This window comes from Plecotus auritus (genome assembly GCF_963455305.1).
Source record: "Plecotus auritus genome assembly, chromosome: 1".
NCBI classification, from domain to species: domain Eukaryota; kingdom Metazoa; phylum Chordata; class Mammalia; order Chiroptera; family Vespertilionidae; genus Plecotus; species Plecotus auritus.
Genome location: NC_137770.1, coordinates 51,799,010 through 51,815,240, shown reverse-complemented (window position 1 = coordinate 51,815,240; position 16,231 = coordinate 51,799,010). Strand labels below are relative to the sequence as shown.

The following is a 16,231-nucleotide window of genomic DNA, read 5'->3' as shown; positions in this document are numbered from 1 at the left end:
GTCTAGTATGATTACCAATATCTGGTCTGTCACTAAACCAACAATAAAATGGAAACAGAATTGTTGCCTTTTCTACATCTTTCAGGTGCTAAGAGTAATAAAAAGTATTAGCCATGAAATAATTTTTCAAAGGCTGAGAGAAAGGCCCAGGCATAGTGAGCACATCATGGGTGCTGGTTCCTAAGCCAGCATGTTACCTGGTTGTTGGGGCTGAGGTTCAGTAACCTCCAAGATGAGTACATGAGGTCCGAGAAGTGGTAAAGCAGCCGCAGCCTGGCCCTTGCGGTGTGAATGCTCACCTCCCTCAGTGCCCCGTACTGGGGGGGCACTGCATCAGGCAGGCCCAGTTGCAGAGGCACTGACACACCTGCTCAGAAAGCAAATGAACACTTATAAAGGAAAATGCATTGCCTGCATTTTCAGTATTTTGAAAAATTTCAAACACACAGAAAGTGTACAATGAACATTCATTCCTACCACTTAAATTCTATAATTAATATTTTGCTATATTTGCTATATCACATATTTATCAATTTCTCTATCAATTAATCTTAATTTATGATGAACTTGTACTCGTTTATAAAACATCTTTTTTATTTATCATTATGGACACTTGTTTTATTTCTCCTTTAATTTAGCTTCCTATTGAACTATGGGACTAAAACAGTTCCTTCACAAATATGCATTTTATTTTTCTTTATATATTTTTGTAGATCTGTAAGAATTTCATAATAAATTAAAAACAAAACCCAAATTCTTCCTTTCACAATCAATAAATGTCATATTCATAATAACATAAGGTATGGGCCAAGACCAGGCAAAAAGTTCTGGAAAATGAAAATGGGCAATTTAGCAAAGCCACCTCCCACACTTACTAGGGATCTGACAGAAAGTGACCATGACAGAATGAAAGATATAGGTGCATGACTAATAGAATCTTTTTACTGCAAGAATAAGAGCTTTGTAGAAGCAAAGACTACCAGGACTGTATCTATGGTTACCCTCTAATAAAAATGCAGAGAGAAGTAGAAATAAGACACTCAAAGATTTGTAGAGCTCAATTCCTAGAGGTATTTTACTACTATTAATAAAAGCTAACATTTATTGAGTATTTTTATGTGTCTGGCACTATTCTAAGAGCCAGGAATTGGTTCATTTACTTCTGTATCTCTTTATAATAGATGCTATTATTACCCTCATTTTATAAACAAGAAAATCGAGTCTCAAGGTCACTCAGCTCATAAATGGAAGAGTCAGGATTCAACCCAGGCGGTGTGGTTCCAGAGTCTGAACCTTAAACCACCACACGTGTAGCCTCTGTCCTGAAGTGGGAGGGAAATCCCTCTGGAAGATGCAGAGCCCCAAAGTACCTAAAAGTGTCAGTGCATGGGCAGTACTGCTCATTCTGGATCCTGTTAATCAGAAACTGCCTCCTGCTTGTTTGGAACCTACTTGGTAGTACTGCCTTGTTCTCTTAGGGTATATCTAAGAAAAAATATCCATGCGGAGTCTTTCCTACGGACCTGTGGCTAAGTAGAGATGTTAGCAAAAAAGGAAGAGAATTCTGAGTTCTCAGGCACAAGGTCACTTCAGAGAAATTCTAGTGCCTTAGACAACAGAGGATGGTAAAAAGAGAGGGCTTGAGGACCTGGGAAAGAAATAGTACAGATTTAAAGAAATGTATAAGAGTGAGAAATGTCACACTTAAGGTAATAGTTACATTTGTGGGGAATGGAAGATGGGTCTAATTGGGAGAGTACACAGTTGGATGTTAAGTACACAAATGTGCATTTTATTTTTTTTATATATTTTTGTAGATCTATAAGGATTTCATAATAAATTAAAAACAAAACAACAAAAAGGCAAAAACAGCCCATCAGTCCTGCTACATCCTGAGTAAAATGGCAACAATAGGCCTTAGCTACAATTCATCATTTTTTAATATATAAAAACACACTTAGTGCTGCTCTAAAACTATTTTTGCCTGCTTAAGCGATATGCTTTCTTCTTTTAGGGGTGCAGAGAGGGACTGCTTCATATCAAAGTTGCAGAAGAACTTCTTGCTGTGAAAGTACTTACAGTGCTGGTAGCACAAAAAGTGCTTTGGTTTGTGGGGGAAGGTTTGATGGTTTCAGAACAATGTCTGGATGCAGTTTGAAACTGGCAAGCAGAGAGTACAGCTGGGTACTGCTGAAAGAGAAGCTGCAGGAGCATGGATATTTCATCCCTCACCTGGTGCTCTTGGTGGGACAGGCTGCGCTGTCCATGCAGCACTGTGGCAGCGGCCAGCTGAGATCTGCCGAACATTTTTCCCTTGCAAAACAGTAACCAGGGTCGGTTCTCGAACGTGGTTGGTGTGGCCTAGGCCAAGCTGGGGTAAATTACAAATACACAGAGATTCAATTAGAAAGAGGAAGAGAGGAAGCCAAGATGATGAAATCTGTCTTAGAAGTAGCAGGTCTAAATAGGTTAATATCTGTACCAAGCCACAGCATCAAAATAAAGAAATTAATTCTGATTTTCTCTATCAGAATGGACCTCAGAGCTCAGACTGTCTCCTAAAACCTAAGATACAACAAAGCCATTCCCAATCTAGCAGAGAGTCTTAATGACTGAACACATCCTTAGATTCCACTTCTGGAGAGGAAATGAATTCTTAGAAAGTTTAAAAGATAACAGTGATCTACAGAGCTTTTACTTAAAACACATTTATTTCTTGATTTTTAACATAGTTACAGAAGCAGATTCTCTCCTCCAGATCTCTGTTCTTAGGGTCTGACTGTTCTCAGGGTCTCCTCCAGATCTCTGTTCTCCGGTTCAATTCCAGGTCAGGACACATACCTGGGTTTCGGGCCCGATCCCCAGTAGGGGGGCATGCAGGAGGCAGCCAACTGATGATTTTCTCTCATCAATGTTTCCCTCTCTCTTCCAGATCTCTGTTCTTAGGGTCTCTCTCAAATCAATAAAAACATATTAAAAAAACAAAAACAAAAAACACTCACTGTTTCAGCAGCTAAGCACCACATCATTAAATAGGATCATGTCAAGGCCCTGTCAGGGACCTGCCAAAAGTGTCCTCAACGTCAATTTTCCTCCATTAACACAATATGTAACCACAATGATGAGCAGCTTCCTGATCTGCTAAGACACTGGTAAGGAGACAACAGGGCCAAAATGGATAATACTGGACCTTGAACTTGAGGGCACCTGAGCACCTACTCTAGTGGCAGCCAAACCCAGAAAGGACTTATAGAGGAAGGCGATGTGGCTCTGCAGTAGCAGGCATCTCAGACATCTCCCACCAAAGTCCCTCCCTCTTCCATATATAGAGTAGGCTAAACCCATCAATCTTGAATCTTTCCTCAACCTCTTAGAGGCTCAGTTCATTCCTCTGTATAATGGGGATGACATGACCTCCTGTACAAACACAAATGTACTTTGCACACAATATTATAGAATATAATATTGAATGTTGTTTCATTCTTTCCATCACTGATGCTCCTAGTACCTAATCTCACATATTACTGTAGTAGAAATGATGATGATAGTACCAAATACTTACAAAGTGCTGCTTATTATGTGCCAGGCACCTATCAATATGTGTAAACTCATACATATACTCAGTTAATCCCCTTAATCTTTTTGCTGTGATTTTTTAAAAACCATGGTATAGCCCTCGCTGGTGTGACTCAGTTGGTTGAGCGTTGTCCCATGCACCAAGAGGTCACCAGTTCAATTCCAGGTCAGGACACATGCCTGGGTTGCAGACTTGATCCCCAGTAGGGAGCATGCAGGAGGCAGCCAATTGATGGTTCTCTCTCATCAGTGTTTCCCTCCCGCACTCTCTCAAATCAATAAAAAAATATTTTTAAAAATCCCACCAAAAAATCCCACCATGGTATAATACTTGGTCACGATCAAGAGAGATAGATAGAGATGCATAAATGGACTCACAAAGCAATCAGTCCTGTGGCAAAGTGATATGCTTGAGGCACTGTGGTAGACGTTATGAGGTTTTTAGCTTATCTCTTACCCGACTGAAGGATGTTCAGTTCTCTAGAATATGAGGGCAGCAAGCAAGATAAATATGTACCTGTCCTTCTGAATTGCTCCCCCAGGCATATATATCTCCTGTTGATGTCAAAGCAAGTGTGTGCTCAGCTCCAACTGCCACGTCTTCGATGACCACTCCAGCCAGGACAGGGACTTGCTGTGGCCGATTGTGATTGCGAGCACGACCCTCTGGCAAGCCTATCAAGCGATCTGAGAAAAAACAGCAAAGAGGAAGTTTATGGATGGCACACCAGAGTCCTTTTATGTTTTTCTAAGGAATCATTTAATTTTTATGGTGGAATGGCAATGAAATATTTAACTCATTGGGGCCAAAGTTGCTATTCTGGTAAGGTATTCTGGATACTAAGTGCATAAAAAGTTTGAAACTGTTAGTTTGTAAAATGTCCCAGACTCCTTCTTAATAAAAATAAAACTAAATCTAAAATCAGTAGCTTCTTTCAAACCAAGAGGCACTCCAGTGTCCCCATATTTGAGAGGATTGGTACATAATTCACAAAGGCCCTAAAGTTTTTGCATTCTAAGAAAAGATGTCTTGTCCTCAAACTTCCAGCCAACCTCTCCCCTTACCTTTGCTGCCACACTTCTAGAAAGTGCAGGCCAGTCCCTGTTTCTCCATGTCCTCTAGGCTTGTCTGGCTTGGGCACTGTCTACAACTTAACTTCCACTCTTACTACTGTACTGAAAATGTACTCTCCAAAGCGTTAAGTAACTTCTGCCTACTGCAGCAGCTTCTTCTCAGGCTCCAGCCAACAGAGCCCACAAAACCTTCTGATAACATGGTTCCTTCTGCCCCTCAAAATTTGAACCTTGAGCCTATGAATTCGTAAGATCTGAGCCCCCAGTCCCTGGAAGGACTAGAGAGTGAGGCAGGATCCAGAGACACTCTGGTGGTTAAGGCAGTGTTCGTGGCAGCACGGTAAAGGCAGCAAAAAAGGAGGGGAATGGCCTTGCAGGAACTCTTCTAGCAAGAGTGAAGGCTTGGCATGAGGGGCCATCAATAGGGAGGAGAGTGTCTTTATAACCAAGTTCACAGAGAGGAACAGGAAAGTAGCTAGTGAATGAAGGTCATAGACCTACTTATCACCCAGAACAAAAAATGACTCAATTGAGAGCACTTTCTACAAAACTTGAAGGCAAATGTTTCTATAATATATGTGTACACAAAACAAGCAATGCAATGCCTAGAAAATGCCTTACCTTGACCAAAGGTATACACTTGACCATCTTTGGTCAATGCAACAGAAAACTGAGTTCCACAAGCAACCTTCTTAATTCCAATTCCACACAGAACATCAACTTTCTGCAAAATAAAAGGTGTAAGGCACACTTTAAAAAGGAAAAGAAAATACTCTTGAATTTGCCTACTGGCACGTATAAACTCAAGAATTATCTTCCAATAAAAACACTAACAGTTAACTACCTGTTTCCACTCAAACCCACACTCCTAAATGTTATTTTCCCACATTGTTCTGCAAACTATCTGAATTTGGGTGAGGAAGTGTGCAAGGGCATTTGGCAAAACCCCCCAGAACCTCATGTGAAGTGGAAGCACTCCTCTGGATAACAGAAACCAAAGAAATACCTGCGCCTTTTGAAGACTGCTGTAAGACATGGGCTGCTCCCAGCAGACTTCTGCTTTCAGAGGCAACAGTAACTGCTTAAATGTTCCCCAAAGAGGGACTTCCTGGTTTTGTGAATCCCTGGCTGAATCCTGTCTAACTTTCTGGATGTCACAGACTATATATGTTGGTGAATCTGGAGTTGAATATAAATTGAGTATTTGTAAATCATGCTGCTTGTTAAAAATGTTAGGAAAATCCACATAAAAGAATTATGTAAGAGGTCTTCTGCAGAGCCAAGAAACCTTTTATAATGTGAATAAGAGCTTCTAATTTATTTGTTTATGCACTCAAATTTCCTTTTTATTACTTCTTAAACAGAGGTGCGTATCTGTGTAATTCAGCGGTAACAATAAACTGATCATGGCAGCTGTAAGATAGTTCCTGGTTCCCTCCATAAAATACCCTGGAGATATGTTTATACTACTTTTTCTTTACATGGAAGGTGTTCAGCCATGTACAGAGATAGACACTTACCTCTGCAGAATTTTTACATCCAGTTTAACTATTAATGGCTTATTTAAAATCAAGCTGTAGAATGTAGAACATTTAAGAATAAGCAACAGAAGCTTCTAAACTTCATTATGAATTACCATAAATGCTAAATTTAAATTATTCCCAACTAAAAAGAGGTAATGACATAGACAAAAACTATGTTGTCTGAAACACTAACGATAACACTGACCTGAGGTGAAGATTTTGCAGTGGAATTTCCTAAGCCTAGTTTTCCATAGTCACCATCTCCAAAAGCCCACACCATGGAGCCATCTGCTGATACTGCCAAAGTGTGGTTTAAGCCACAAGCCACCTGAAGAAATAACAAGAGTGTTCAGTAAGGCAAATCATAATACCTAAAACACATACCCATTCCTGGGACCCTTTTCTCCACTTTAGAGGAAAACTTGGCTATGTTTCTAAAGATTTTTATTGATTTCAGGGCTTTCTACATTTGTTAAAAAAATAGTGTCCATAAGAAATAATTCTTAATGTTCACAAAGAAAAAAATAACATTTTTCTTCAAAGGATATCCTTCAAATATCTGTGGCTAACTCAGAATCAGAGAGCACAAAAGATAGGGGGAAAGTACATATAACTCAAAAATACTCATTCATACCAGAGAAGTCTAAGGAATAATACAGAAAAAGATAAAAAATATCTCCTTATAAAAAGAAAGTCTCAATGTGCCTACTAGCATGTATAAACTCAAGAATTATCCTATACTTTAAAAGCCTAATATGCTAAGTGTCTGGTTGTTTGTTCAACCAATCAAAGTGTAATATGCTAATGATATGCTAAGGCCACTCAACCACTTGCTATGATGTGCACTGCCCACCAGGGGGCAGACACTGGTAGGTGAGCTTGCTGCTGGGGTCCAGCCGATCAGGAGTGAGTGAAACAGGCTGGACATACCCTGGAGCCCTCCCGCTGTCCCTCCCTGGCTGGCCAACCTCCCATGTCCCTCCCCGGCCCCAATCGTGCATTGGTGGGGTCCCTTGGCCTGGCCTGCACCATCTTGCAATCCAGGACCCCTCGGGGGATGTCAGAGAGCTGGTTTCAGCCCAATCACGCAGGCCAGGCCGAGGGACCCCACTGGTGCACGAATTCGTGCACCGGGCCTCTAGTCTTCCAATAAAAATACTAACAGTTATAGGACAAGAACAATTATTGCTTAAGAGCAAGTAGTAGCTATCAGTGATGCTGCAGTTCAGCCATCCACTTCCAGTCTATTGGATGGGAGTCACAAAAGTTTGTACTATTTAACAATTTTATATAAAGTTGTATTAGTTCTTGGAGGGGGTTTTAAATCCTGAATTAATATGGAATGAAATATGACAAGCAAACTTATATGACAAACAAACTGAAATTGACTTAAAATATGAATTTTCACACGTGAAAAAAACCATGAAAAATTATTAAGTAAGCCAAGCAAAATGTTCATGAAGTTAAATATAAATGATGACTTCTTTCTTCCTGAAAGGACAGTGTCTAAGAGCATGCAGAGCACATAAGCAACTACAATATGACAGAACATATCATTGACTTATTCCGTGCCTGTCCAATCTGATACCCCTCCAGTGCAGTCACTCTCTCTGGAAGCTTTTTATTAGAGGTGTTTCCAAGACCCAGACGACCATAGTCACCATTCCCAAAGGTAAACAGTTTGCCATCTGAAGTTACCACTGCTGAGTGCTTGAAGCCACAAGACATCTATAGATAAACAAGGAGAAAAACAATTTATTAAGAGGGGATACTAAGAAAAAAAGAAATCAGTCATTTTTGGTTATTAGTATAGTAATAAATTTCATTGATAAATCAGGATCTTCAAGACTGGTATGCTCTACCTGACCAAATGGCCCTTCTGCTCCCCTAAGTCTGATCTACCTCATCATCCTCAGGAAGACCAAGATAAACTGCATACCTTGGAAGAACTGTTGCTACTCTTGACCTGTGTACAGATGACCTAGACTACATGAAATGAATGGGGAAATTCTCTGTTAACTCAAACGTGGTACACAATTTTACAGTATTATTTTGGATCACTAATTGATTTTCCAGCAATGTATATTAACTCAGCCTTTGTAACAATGATGATAGGTTGAAAGCAAAGTTTTCCATTTATTCGTGTATTAAGTACTGTGGGGCAAGAGCTAAACCCCATAATGTTTCCTCTAAGGACCTGCAGCACCCAAGCCTGGGCCAAGCAGCTGGCTCAGGAAAAAGAGTCCATTCTAACATCAAAGCCCATTCAAACGTCTGACAAGCACAAGAAGTGAATGAATTATCTCATTTTCTATTTTCCAAAAGCAATGGATCTCTTATAATGATTGTGTAATATATTTTTACTATTATTTCCCATTACCTGAATTTGATTGGACAACTAGTATGTTGACATTTAAAGCCAAACTTATCCTTGTCATGCCTGACCTGCACTACTTCTTCTCCTTGTAAGGCCTCAATCTGCCTGGGTCGCCGCTGCCTGTCGCTGTTCCCATGGCCGAGTTTGCCATAATCACCATCTCCCCAGCTAAAGACCTCACCACTCTCAGTCAGGGCCATGGAGTGCCCATCAGAACCACAGGAAGTCACCAGCTGAGTCACCACAAAGCCTGGAACAGAGCAGAAACCCAGCAAGAGTTACTGTATGTTAAAACTCCCCTCTTTACTTGCAGCTGCCACAGAATATTCTCAAAATTGAAATATAACAAAATAGTACTACAAAAATAAAAATAATTTCTTAATTTTAAATCAAATTTGCAGAAACAGCCTAACAAATTGGGAGCAATTACACTAAACAATAATGTGACAAGGAAGAGGATGGTTACAGCAGCAGTTATAGTCATTAAGGACTATGTTCTAGTTACTTCTATAAATGCATGAAGTATCTCATTTTTTATTTTCACTTAGAACCTGAGGCAGATATTATCACTATCACTGTGACAATTGGGGAAACCGAGTTACAAAGAGGTCTATTAACTTGTGTAAGGTCCCAGAGGTAGGGTAGTAGAACCAGATAGGAACCCAGCCAGCCCTCCCATTCTCACTACTGTCCTCTTCACACTAGGATCTCAGGGAAGAGAACTCAGAGCTAATCAGGAATTGGTTCTGGACTCATTACTTGTATGCTTTTACTTAAAAAATCCTCCTTTTCTCTTTTTGTAGGCTTCAAAGTCAAAGTTAAGGAACAAGCCAGGGTCTCCTGCAGTGGTTTCTCCAGAGATATTCTTTTTCCAAGTCACAGATAACTTTGACAGAGATGCCCTTAAAAGTCTTTAATACATATCCATATAAACAGATTTTTAATTTTAATGAAGCACATGCATGATTGCTACTGCTATTAATAGTTGCCTAATTACAATTTTGCACTTTTAAAGAATTTTATATCCTTCAGTGGGTCTTGCAACAGTTATTTATACCACTAAATTCGAGCACTGATATAAGTAACTGGCAAAATAATATTGTTTAAAATATGAAAATTAAGGTTGTACATGTCTAAACAAGAACTTTAATATATGACTATCTAGCAAAGGTTTGAGATGAGTTCCAATATAAGCAAACATTCCTATAGTTAGGCCATCATTTCTGATCAGCTTTTAATTGAGCATAATTTTACCTTGTAAGGCTGAAATAACTGTCAGCACATGAAGGTCATCTGAATTTCCTTGTCCTAATCTGCCGTAACTTCCTTCCCCACAAGCCAACACTGTGCCATTGGCCTGGATGACAAAGGTACAATTCTGACCACATATGACCTAGTATAAAAACACATAACTAAATATATTATCCTTTATTATATAGCTTTAACATGCAAATATTCAAAATGATTCCATGTATACCTAAGAAACCTTCATCAATTTTGTTATCTTTTCACTCCAGGGGTTAATGTGACTTTGGGTTCCTATAAGCTCTTGATTATTATAAAACTGCTTACTTAATTAAGAGATGTATGAGGCTCATTTGACTATTTAATATATTTAAGATAGTTTAAAATAGTTTCAGCCAATTGTGCAAAGTTCAAATAATAACCTTAACAACAAAATTGATAAAAGAAGGAGGAAAGGATGATGGGAAAATAGTAAAGACAGGGCTACAGGTCAGCAAAAGGCAGAAACTGGAAAGGATATATAGGAGAAAAAATAGTGCCTTCATGAGGCAGAGAAGAACAAAAGAGAAAGCAGTTGCCTCAAGAAGAGTTTAGAGCCCTGTCTGGTGAGCTCAGTGGTTAGAGCATTAGCTCAGGCACTGAAGGGTCACGGGTTCGATTCCCAGTCAAGGGCATACCTGTGTTGCAGGTTTACTCCTCACCCCGGTTGGGGAGTATGAGGAAGGCAACCAATTGATGTGTCTCTGTCACATTGATGTCTCTCTGTCACACTGATGTCTCTCTCTCACATTGATGTCTCTCTCTCTCTCTCTCTCTCTCTCTCTCTTTCTTTCTCTCTGCCCTTCCCTCCCTTCCACTTTCTCTGAAAAACAATGGAAAAAATTTCCTCAGGTTAGGATTAAAGAAAAAAAGAAAGAAAGGTTTGGAAATATAGTACACAATTAGAAGAGGGAAGGAGTGTCAATTAAATCTGGCTAAAGACCATAGTATTTCTATAGCTGCAAAGAGAGAATCAATAATTAGGATTATCTTAATTTCTATAAATATATAGTGATCAGGCTTAATAAATCAAGATGTTAATTCACTACACATGAAAGCAAGAAAAATTTAGAAATTTATTAACAAAACTTAAGTCTGATAAAAATCTTAGAAAGCTTTTATTTGGAAGCTTTAACATCATGACTTTCTTTAGTGATTTCTTACAGAAGACTATGAAATGGACAAACTTTATTCTACTGTAAATTACTGACAGTTAGAGAATCAGAATTGTCAGTTCCCAAGTTCCTTCTTTGTTTCTTTACCCTGTTAGTTACCTGCTGGGCCTGTGAGAATGATGGAGCTGCTGCAGGTACCATTACGTTTCTTCCAGCTTCTGCCAGCTGTCCATGCCTGCCAGCACCCCACAAGTAGACATCACATTTACCTCCCAAGTGCCAGTCCTGGAAAAACACAATCATCTGTATCAAGTGTGTGCCAGTCTCTATGGGAGACACCAGGGCACAAACACACAAGCATTTAGAATGAGAAGATTTACTGAGAAAAACCATATAATTATCTTCATCTTTACTGACCTCAGGTCTGGAAGTTGCCCAAGACATAATTTGTTCATCCATGCCATTAATCCATTTACTGTTATCCTGCAAGATAGAGCAAACATCAGGATCAATCTTGCTTATCTGTTTTTAAATAACAACTAAGTGTTGTTCTAATAACTAAGTCTTCTTTCCAAAAGAGAACTTAGTAATATTATGAGAAATTAAGAGCAATTTTATAATTACACCAAACTTAATTTTTTGCATTGTTAATATTTCCCTTTATTATAAACACTTTCACTATCAATTATATCACTATCACAATTGCCTTGGAAATTCAAAGCTAACTTCTGAGCACCTGCAGGTACAAAGTCATGTGCAAGAGTCACTGACCCTGTGAACTTGCTGTATAGCTTTGGGCAGGTCACTTCATTTTGCTGGACTTGTTTCAGTTTCCTCATCTATAAAATGACAGTTTCTATAGCAAGATACTCTTAGATACCATCAGAATGCTCTTCCATAATTCTTATGTAATGGTAATTAAAAATATGGCTGAAGTGCCAAATAATTTGAATCCATATGTGGAATAAATCTCATAAGATGACCAGGAAAAGATGCTAAAATCCTATCTAATAAAAGAGTAATATGCAAATTGACCATCACTCCAACACACAAGATGGCTGCCCCCATGTGGACAAAAGATGGCCGCCACAAGATGGCCAGCAGGGGAGGGCAGTTGGGAGGGACCAGGTCTTCAAGGGAGGGCAGTTGTGGGCGATCAGGCCAGCAGGGGAGGGCAGTTGGGAGGGACCAGGTCTTCAAGGGAGGGCAGTTGTGGGCGATCAGGCCAGCAGGGGAGGGCAGTTAGGGGTGACCAGGCCGGCAGAGGAGGGAAGTTGGGGGCGATGGGGCCTGCAGGGAAGGGCAGTTGGGGGAGACCAGGCCTGCAGGGGAGGGCAGTTAGGGGCAAACAGGCTGGCAGGGGAGCAGTTAGGCATCAATCAGGCTGGCAGGGGAGTGGTTAGGGGGTAATCAGGCTGGCAGGCAGAAGTGGTGGGGCAATCAGGGAGGCAGGCAGGCGAGCAGTTGGGAGCCAGCAGTCCTGGATTGTGAGAGGGATGTTCTGATTGCCTGTTTATGCCTGATCCTACTGGCCTGGGTTTGGGCCTAATGGGCAGTCGGACATCCCTCGAGGGGTCCCAGATTGGAGAGGGTGCAGGCTGAGCTGAGGGACACACACTGCCCCGCCCCACCCCCCCCCCCGTGCACAAATTTCGTGCACCGGGCCTCTAGTATATACATAATGGGGCAAAAGTAGGTTACAGTTGTGAATATGCAAAACACAGTTTATTCTTGTATTACTATTTATTAATTACTATAATATTTTCCATACAAACAACTGCAAACCTATTTTTGCTCCACCCTGTACAAATAAAATATATACTAACAAGGCACTTAGGGATTTAAAAAAAAAGGGGGAGGGGAGGAGATATGGGACTATATCATTCAGAGCCAGCATGTTTACAAGAGCTCCACAGTTCTCATGTCATCAGATTGAAAGATACTATCTAAAAGCAAAATATTTTAAATTTATCTAAGGGTATGCTTCTAGCTACTCAAGCTAGCCAATACTTACTGAGGGTCTGCTATATGCTAAACACCCATGATACAATTGCAGCTGCAAATAACAGCAGTTCACCTTACACTTACCATTAGGAATACAAGTTCATCCTCTGGAACTGGCTCTAGATCGGGAACAGTAAAAGATTCCGGGAACTGTGCTCCGTTGGTCAAGGCTTCAGCAGCTTTTATGGTGGTTGAGAAACACTCTAACCAGGCCCACTCGTTCGGATTCCACGATGCAGGGTCAGGGAGACAGTTCTGGTGGTGTGGTGGCACTGGAGGGTTACACAACAGCTGATCCAGATGAAGTCCCACAGCAAGGGAGGCCAGACACTGCATGTAGGGGCTGTGAACAAGCTGGTCGCCACAAACTACATGAGGCTAAGAGAAAATGCAAGAACATTATGTTGAAGAGCCTTTCCCAAATATTCTAAATTAACCTAGTGCACACCTAAAGCCTGTAATTTATTCTTTAAGTTTATTGTTTTTTAAACTTTTTACTTTGAAATAATTTTAGATATAAAGAGTTGCAGAGATAGTACAGAAAACCTTTCACACAACTTCCTCTAATGTTAACATCTTACATAGCTATGGTGCAGTTATCAAAACTAAGAAATAAACATTGGTACAATACTAACTCAACAACACAATTTTTATTTCTGTTTTATTTTTCCCCACTAATGCCCCTTTTCTGCTCCAGAATCCAATTCAGGATATCTCATTGTATTTAGTATATTTTCATTAGTTTTTCTTAAGTTAAAAAAAAAAAAAAAAAAAAAAAGCAGACCGGTAACAACTGAACCATAGAAATCTGCTCCCTCTCACAACTGCTCCTTTACCCAAGGGAAGCCTGGTAGCGAAGAATATTCTTCGTTCATGGCTCTCCCTGGTCTTAGCAGAACAACTCTGTAAGAGCTAAGGGATTCAGAATAGAAAACCTGGGCAAATACATCAGTGAAATAACATTATTGTAGCTTGACAAAAAACAAACAAACAAACAAACAAACAAACAAACAAGAACAACTCCCAAACACAAAACAACCAAACCCAACAAGCTTTACCTAGGAGGCAGCACAGTGACTAGTAAGGCCTGAAAGACAGGTTACTCAGGCTCACATTCCATAATTCCTCATCTAGTATTTAATGACCTGTTTAATAGTTCAACCTTAGCCCTTCCGTACAACTTTCCACGAGGTCCACCTGATAAGTGGAAAAGCTGTTCACTCTGACACCCACAATCACTCCCATCTCCCAACTTTGGGATGGCAAAACCACATAAAAATAGATATATGGGTTAAAAAAGGGAAGATGATACTCTGAGGCACAAGTATTTTAAAAAATTTTGGAGTCAATAAATAATCTGAAGAATGATATAAACACTACACAAATTTAAGGGTCATTTTAAAACTGTATTCTCACTTAAATAAAGTAGGAGTAGACTTAGGATTATTAACAACTGTTTTAGGCATGACTTAGCTTCATTTGATTCTGCCCAAATAGCTCCATGTATTTTCCTCAGATCTCATGCTCTTGCAGGGGTCCTCAAACTACGGCCCGTGGGCCACATGCGGCCCGCCGAGGACATTTATACGGCCCGCCGGGTGCCGCTGCCTGTCCTGCTTAGCAGCCGACTCGTCCCGGGCCCGCAGTGAGCATAGGAATTTGTTCATAGTTTTTTTTTTTAACTATAATCCGGCCCTCCAACCGTCTGAGGGACAGTGAACTGGCCCCCTATTTAAAAAGTTTGAGGACCCCTGCGTCTTAAGGGATAAACTCAAATTCCAAAGCACCAGGCATCTGTAAATGTCAGAATGAGTGTAATCGCTCACCTTTTCATAGGCATACTGTTCCTGCAGCATCATGGGAAGCCGCTCCAGAAATGCTCTCATACAGGGAGCCATGTTTAGTCCCAGGACACCCTGCTGTTTCAGGGCTGTCCTGCAGGTTGCTAACACATGATTGGCAGCAGCCCATTCTGCCGTACAATTCACGACCAAAACATCCTGATGGGAAATAAATCATGCCATATGATTTGTTTTAATATGAGAAAATTCTATCACCATCCACATCTGAGAAGGTTCATATCAATAATTGCATTAAATACATTTGCTTTTTGGACATTTTATGCTGTACTTTTAATGCCTATGAACTTTGAAACATCCTAAATTTTGTCTAAGTAAAAACAGGTGAATAATAAATAACCATAAAATTTATGAACTACCTTGGATAGCTGATTCTTCTTAAAGAGATAATAGCAATTATTTGCTATACATAGGACTTGTAAGACAAAGCATCTAGTGTAACTTAAAAGTCTGACATGACCACAGGGTACTAGAGGAAGAAGTACCCTGCCTGCTGAGGGACATATCTGCAAAAGAAGCAACACGTTCTAACTGTGGTGCTATAGTTTATTATACACAAGCCACAGTTAGAACGTGAAGATTTACAATTCATTCTTGGAAATTTTATAGTTTATTATACTACTGCCTAGGGTCTGCTTCTATATTGGACTTCAGTAGGACTATTCATGCAGGTCTACAGCTCTACTTTAATATCATTTAACCACACAAAGTGTAAACCAAAGCAGCACATTGGTTGTATTCATTAAAGGTATAAAAGGCAATACTATAGGGAATAATGTCATATCATAGAATTACTTAACAGCAGAGGGCTAGTATTTTTCTTCACAGAATATTAAATTTGGAAGACAAAATATATTGTGTATACTTGAGTTAAAAATCTTTGGGATGGTTCTTCTTTTAGGGAACTTTCTTTTAAGAAAGTCTGCTGCTTTCTCAAAAATGGCAGAAAGTCAAAATCCACAAATAATTTCCAATGGAAATAAAGCCGTTCAATAATTAAACATTTCACTGATGTCTAGGGTATAGTAGAACGAGTGGAGACCTGGGTTCTAGTTCTCTTTCTGCCACTAAATAACTGCAAGAAACAATCCCTTTGAATATCAGTTTTCTCCTCTGTAAAGTGTGATGTTTGACCATGATTTCTAAGATACCTTATAGGCTGATATCCTATGATTTTATATAATTGCAAGTTACCTTTGATCTGTTTGAACAAGCAGCAACCCCAACATCCGGAATCCATACTGTGGCCTGAATAGCTCCAGAGCCGATCACAACAGTTTGCAAGACAGAACCATCCTAAAATGAAATGCATTTATCAATACACATTACTTAATCTTAGTTATTATTTACATTTTAAATCTATACTTCACATTGACAAAAACACTAAATTTGGTGATGTCTAATTATATACCTTCTATC

At 39.8% G+C, this 16,231-nt stretch overlaps 1 protein-coding gene across 7 annotated transcripts in view; it reads right to left on the bottom strand.

The window, feature by feature from the left end:
• HERC1 (HECT and RLD domain containing E3 ubiquitin protein ligase family member 1) overlaps positions 1-16,231 on the bottom strand; it is a 184,558-nt gene that overhangs the window by 16,629 nt on the left and 151,698 nt on the right. For all 7 annotated transcript variants that reach the window (XM_080659702.1, XM_080659704.1, XM_080659705.1 and 4 more), the window contains exons 59-71: positions 16,007-16,108; positions 14,780-14,953; positions 13,038-13,331; positions 11,367-11,432; positions 11,109-11,234; positions 9,805-9,943; positions 8,619-8,800; positions 7,746-7,901; positions 6,379-6,501; positions 5,272-5,374; positions 4,094-4,263; positions 2,233-2,371; positions 198-367 (exon numbers count right to left, since the gene is read on the bottom strand). In XM_080659702.1, the coding sequence (XP_080515828.1) occupies positions 198-367; positions 2,233-2,371; positions 4,094-4,263; positions 5,272-5,374; positions 6,379-6,501; positions 7,746-7,901; positions 8,619-8,800; positions 9,805-9,943; positions 11,109-11,234; positions 11,367-11,432; positions 13,038-13,331; positions 14,780-14,953; positions 16,007-16,108 (1,944 nt within the window). The remainder of the gene's footprint in view (positions 1-197; positions 368-2,232; positions 2,372-4,093; positions 4,264-5,271; positions 5,375-6,378; positions 6,502-7,745; positions 7,902-8,618; positions 8,801-9,804; positions 9,944-11,108; positions 11,235-11,366; positions 11,433-13,037; positions 13,332-14,779; positions 14,954-16,006; positions 16,109-16,231) is intronic.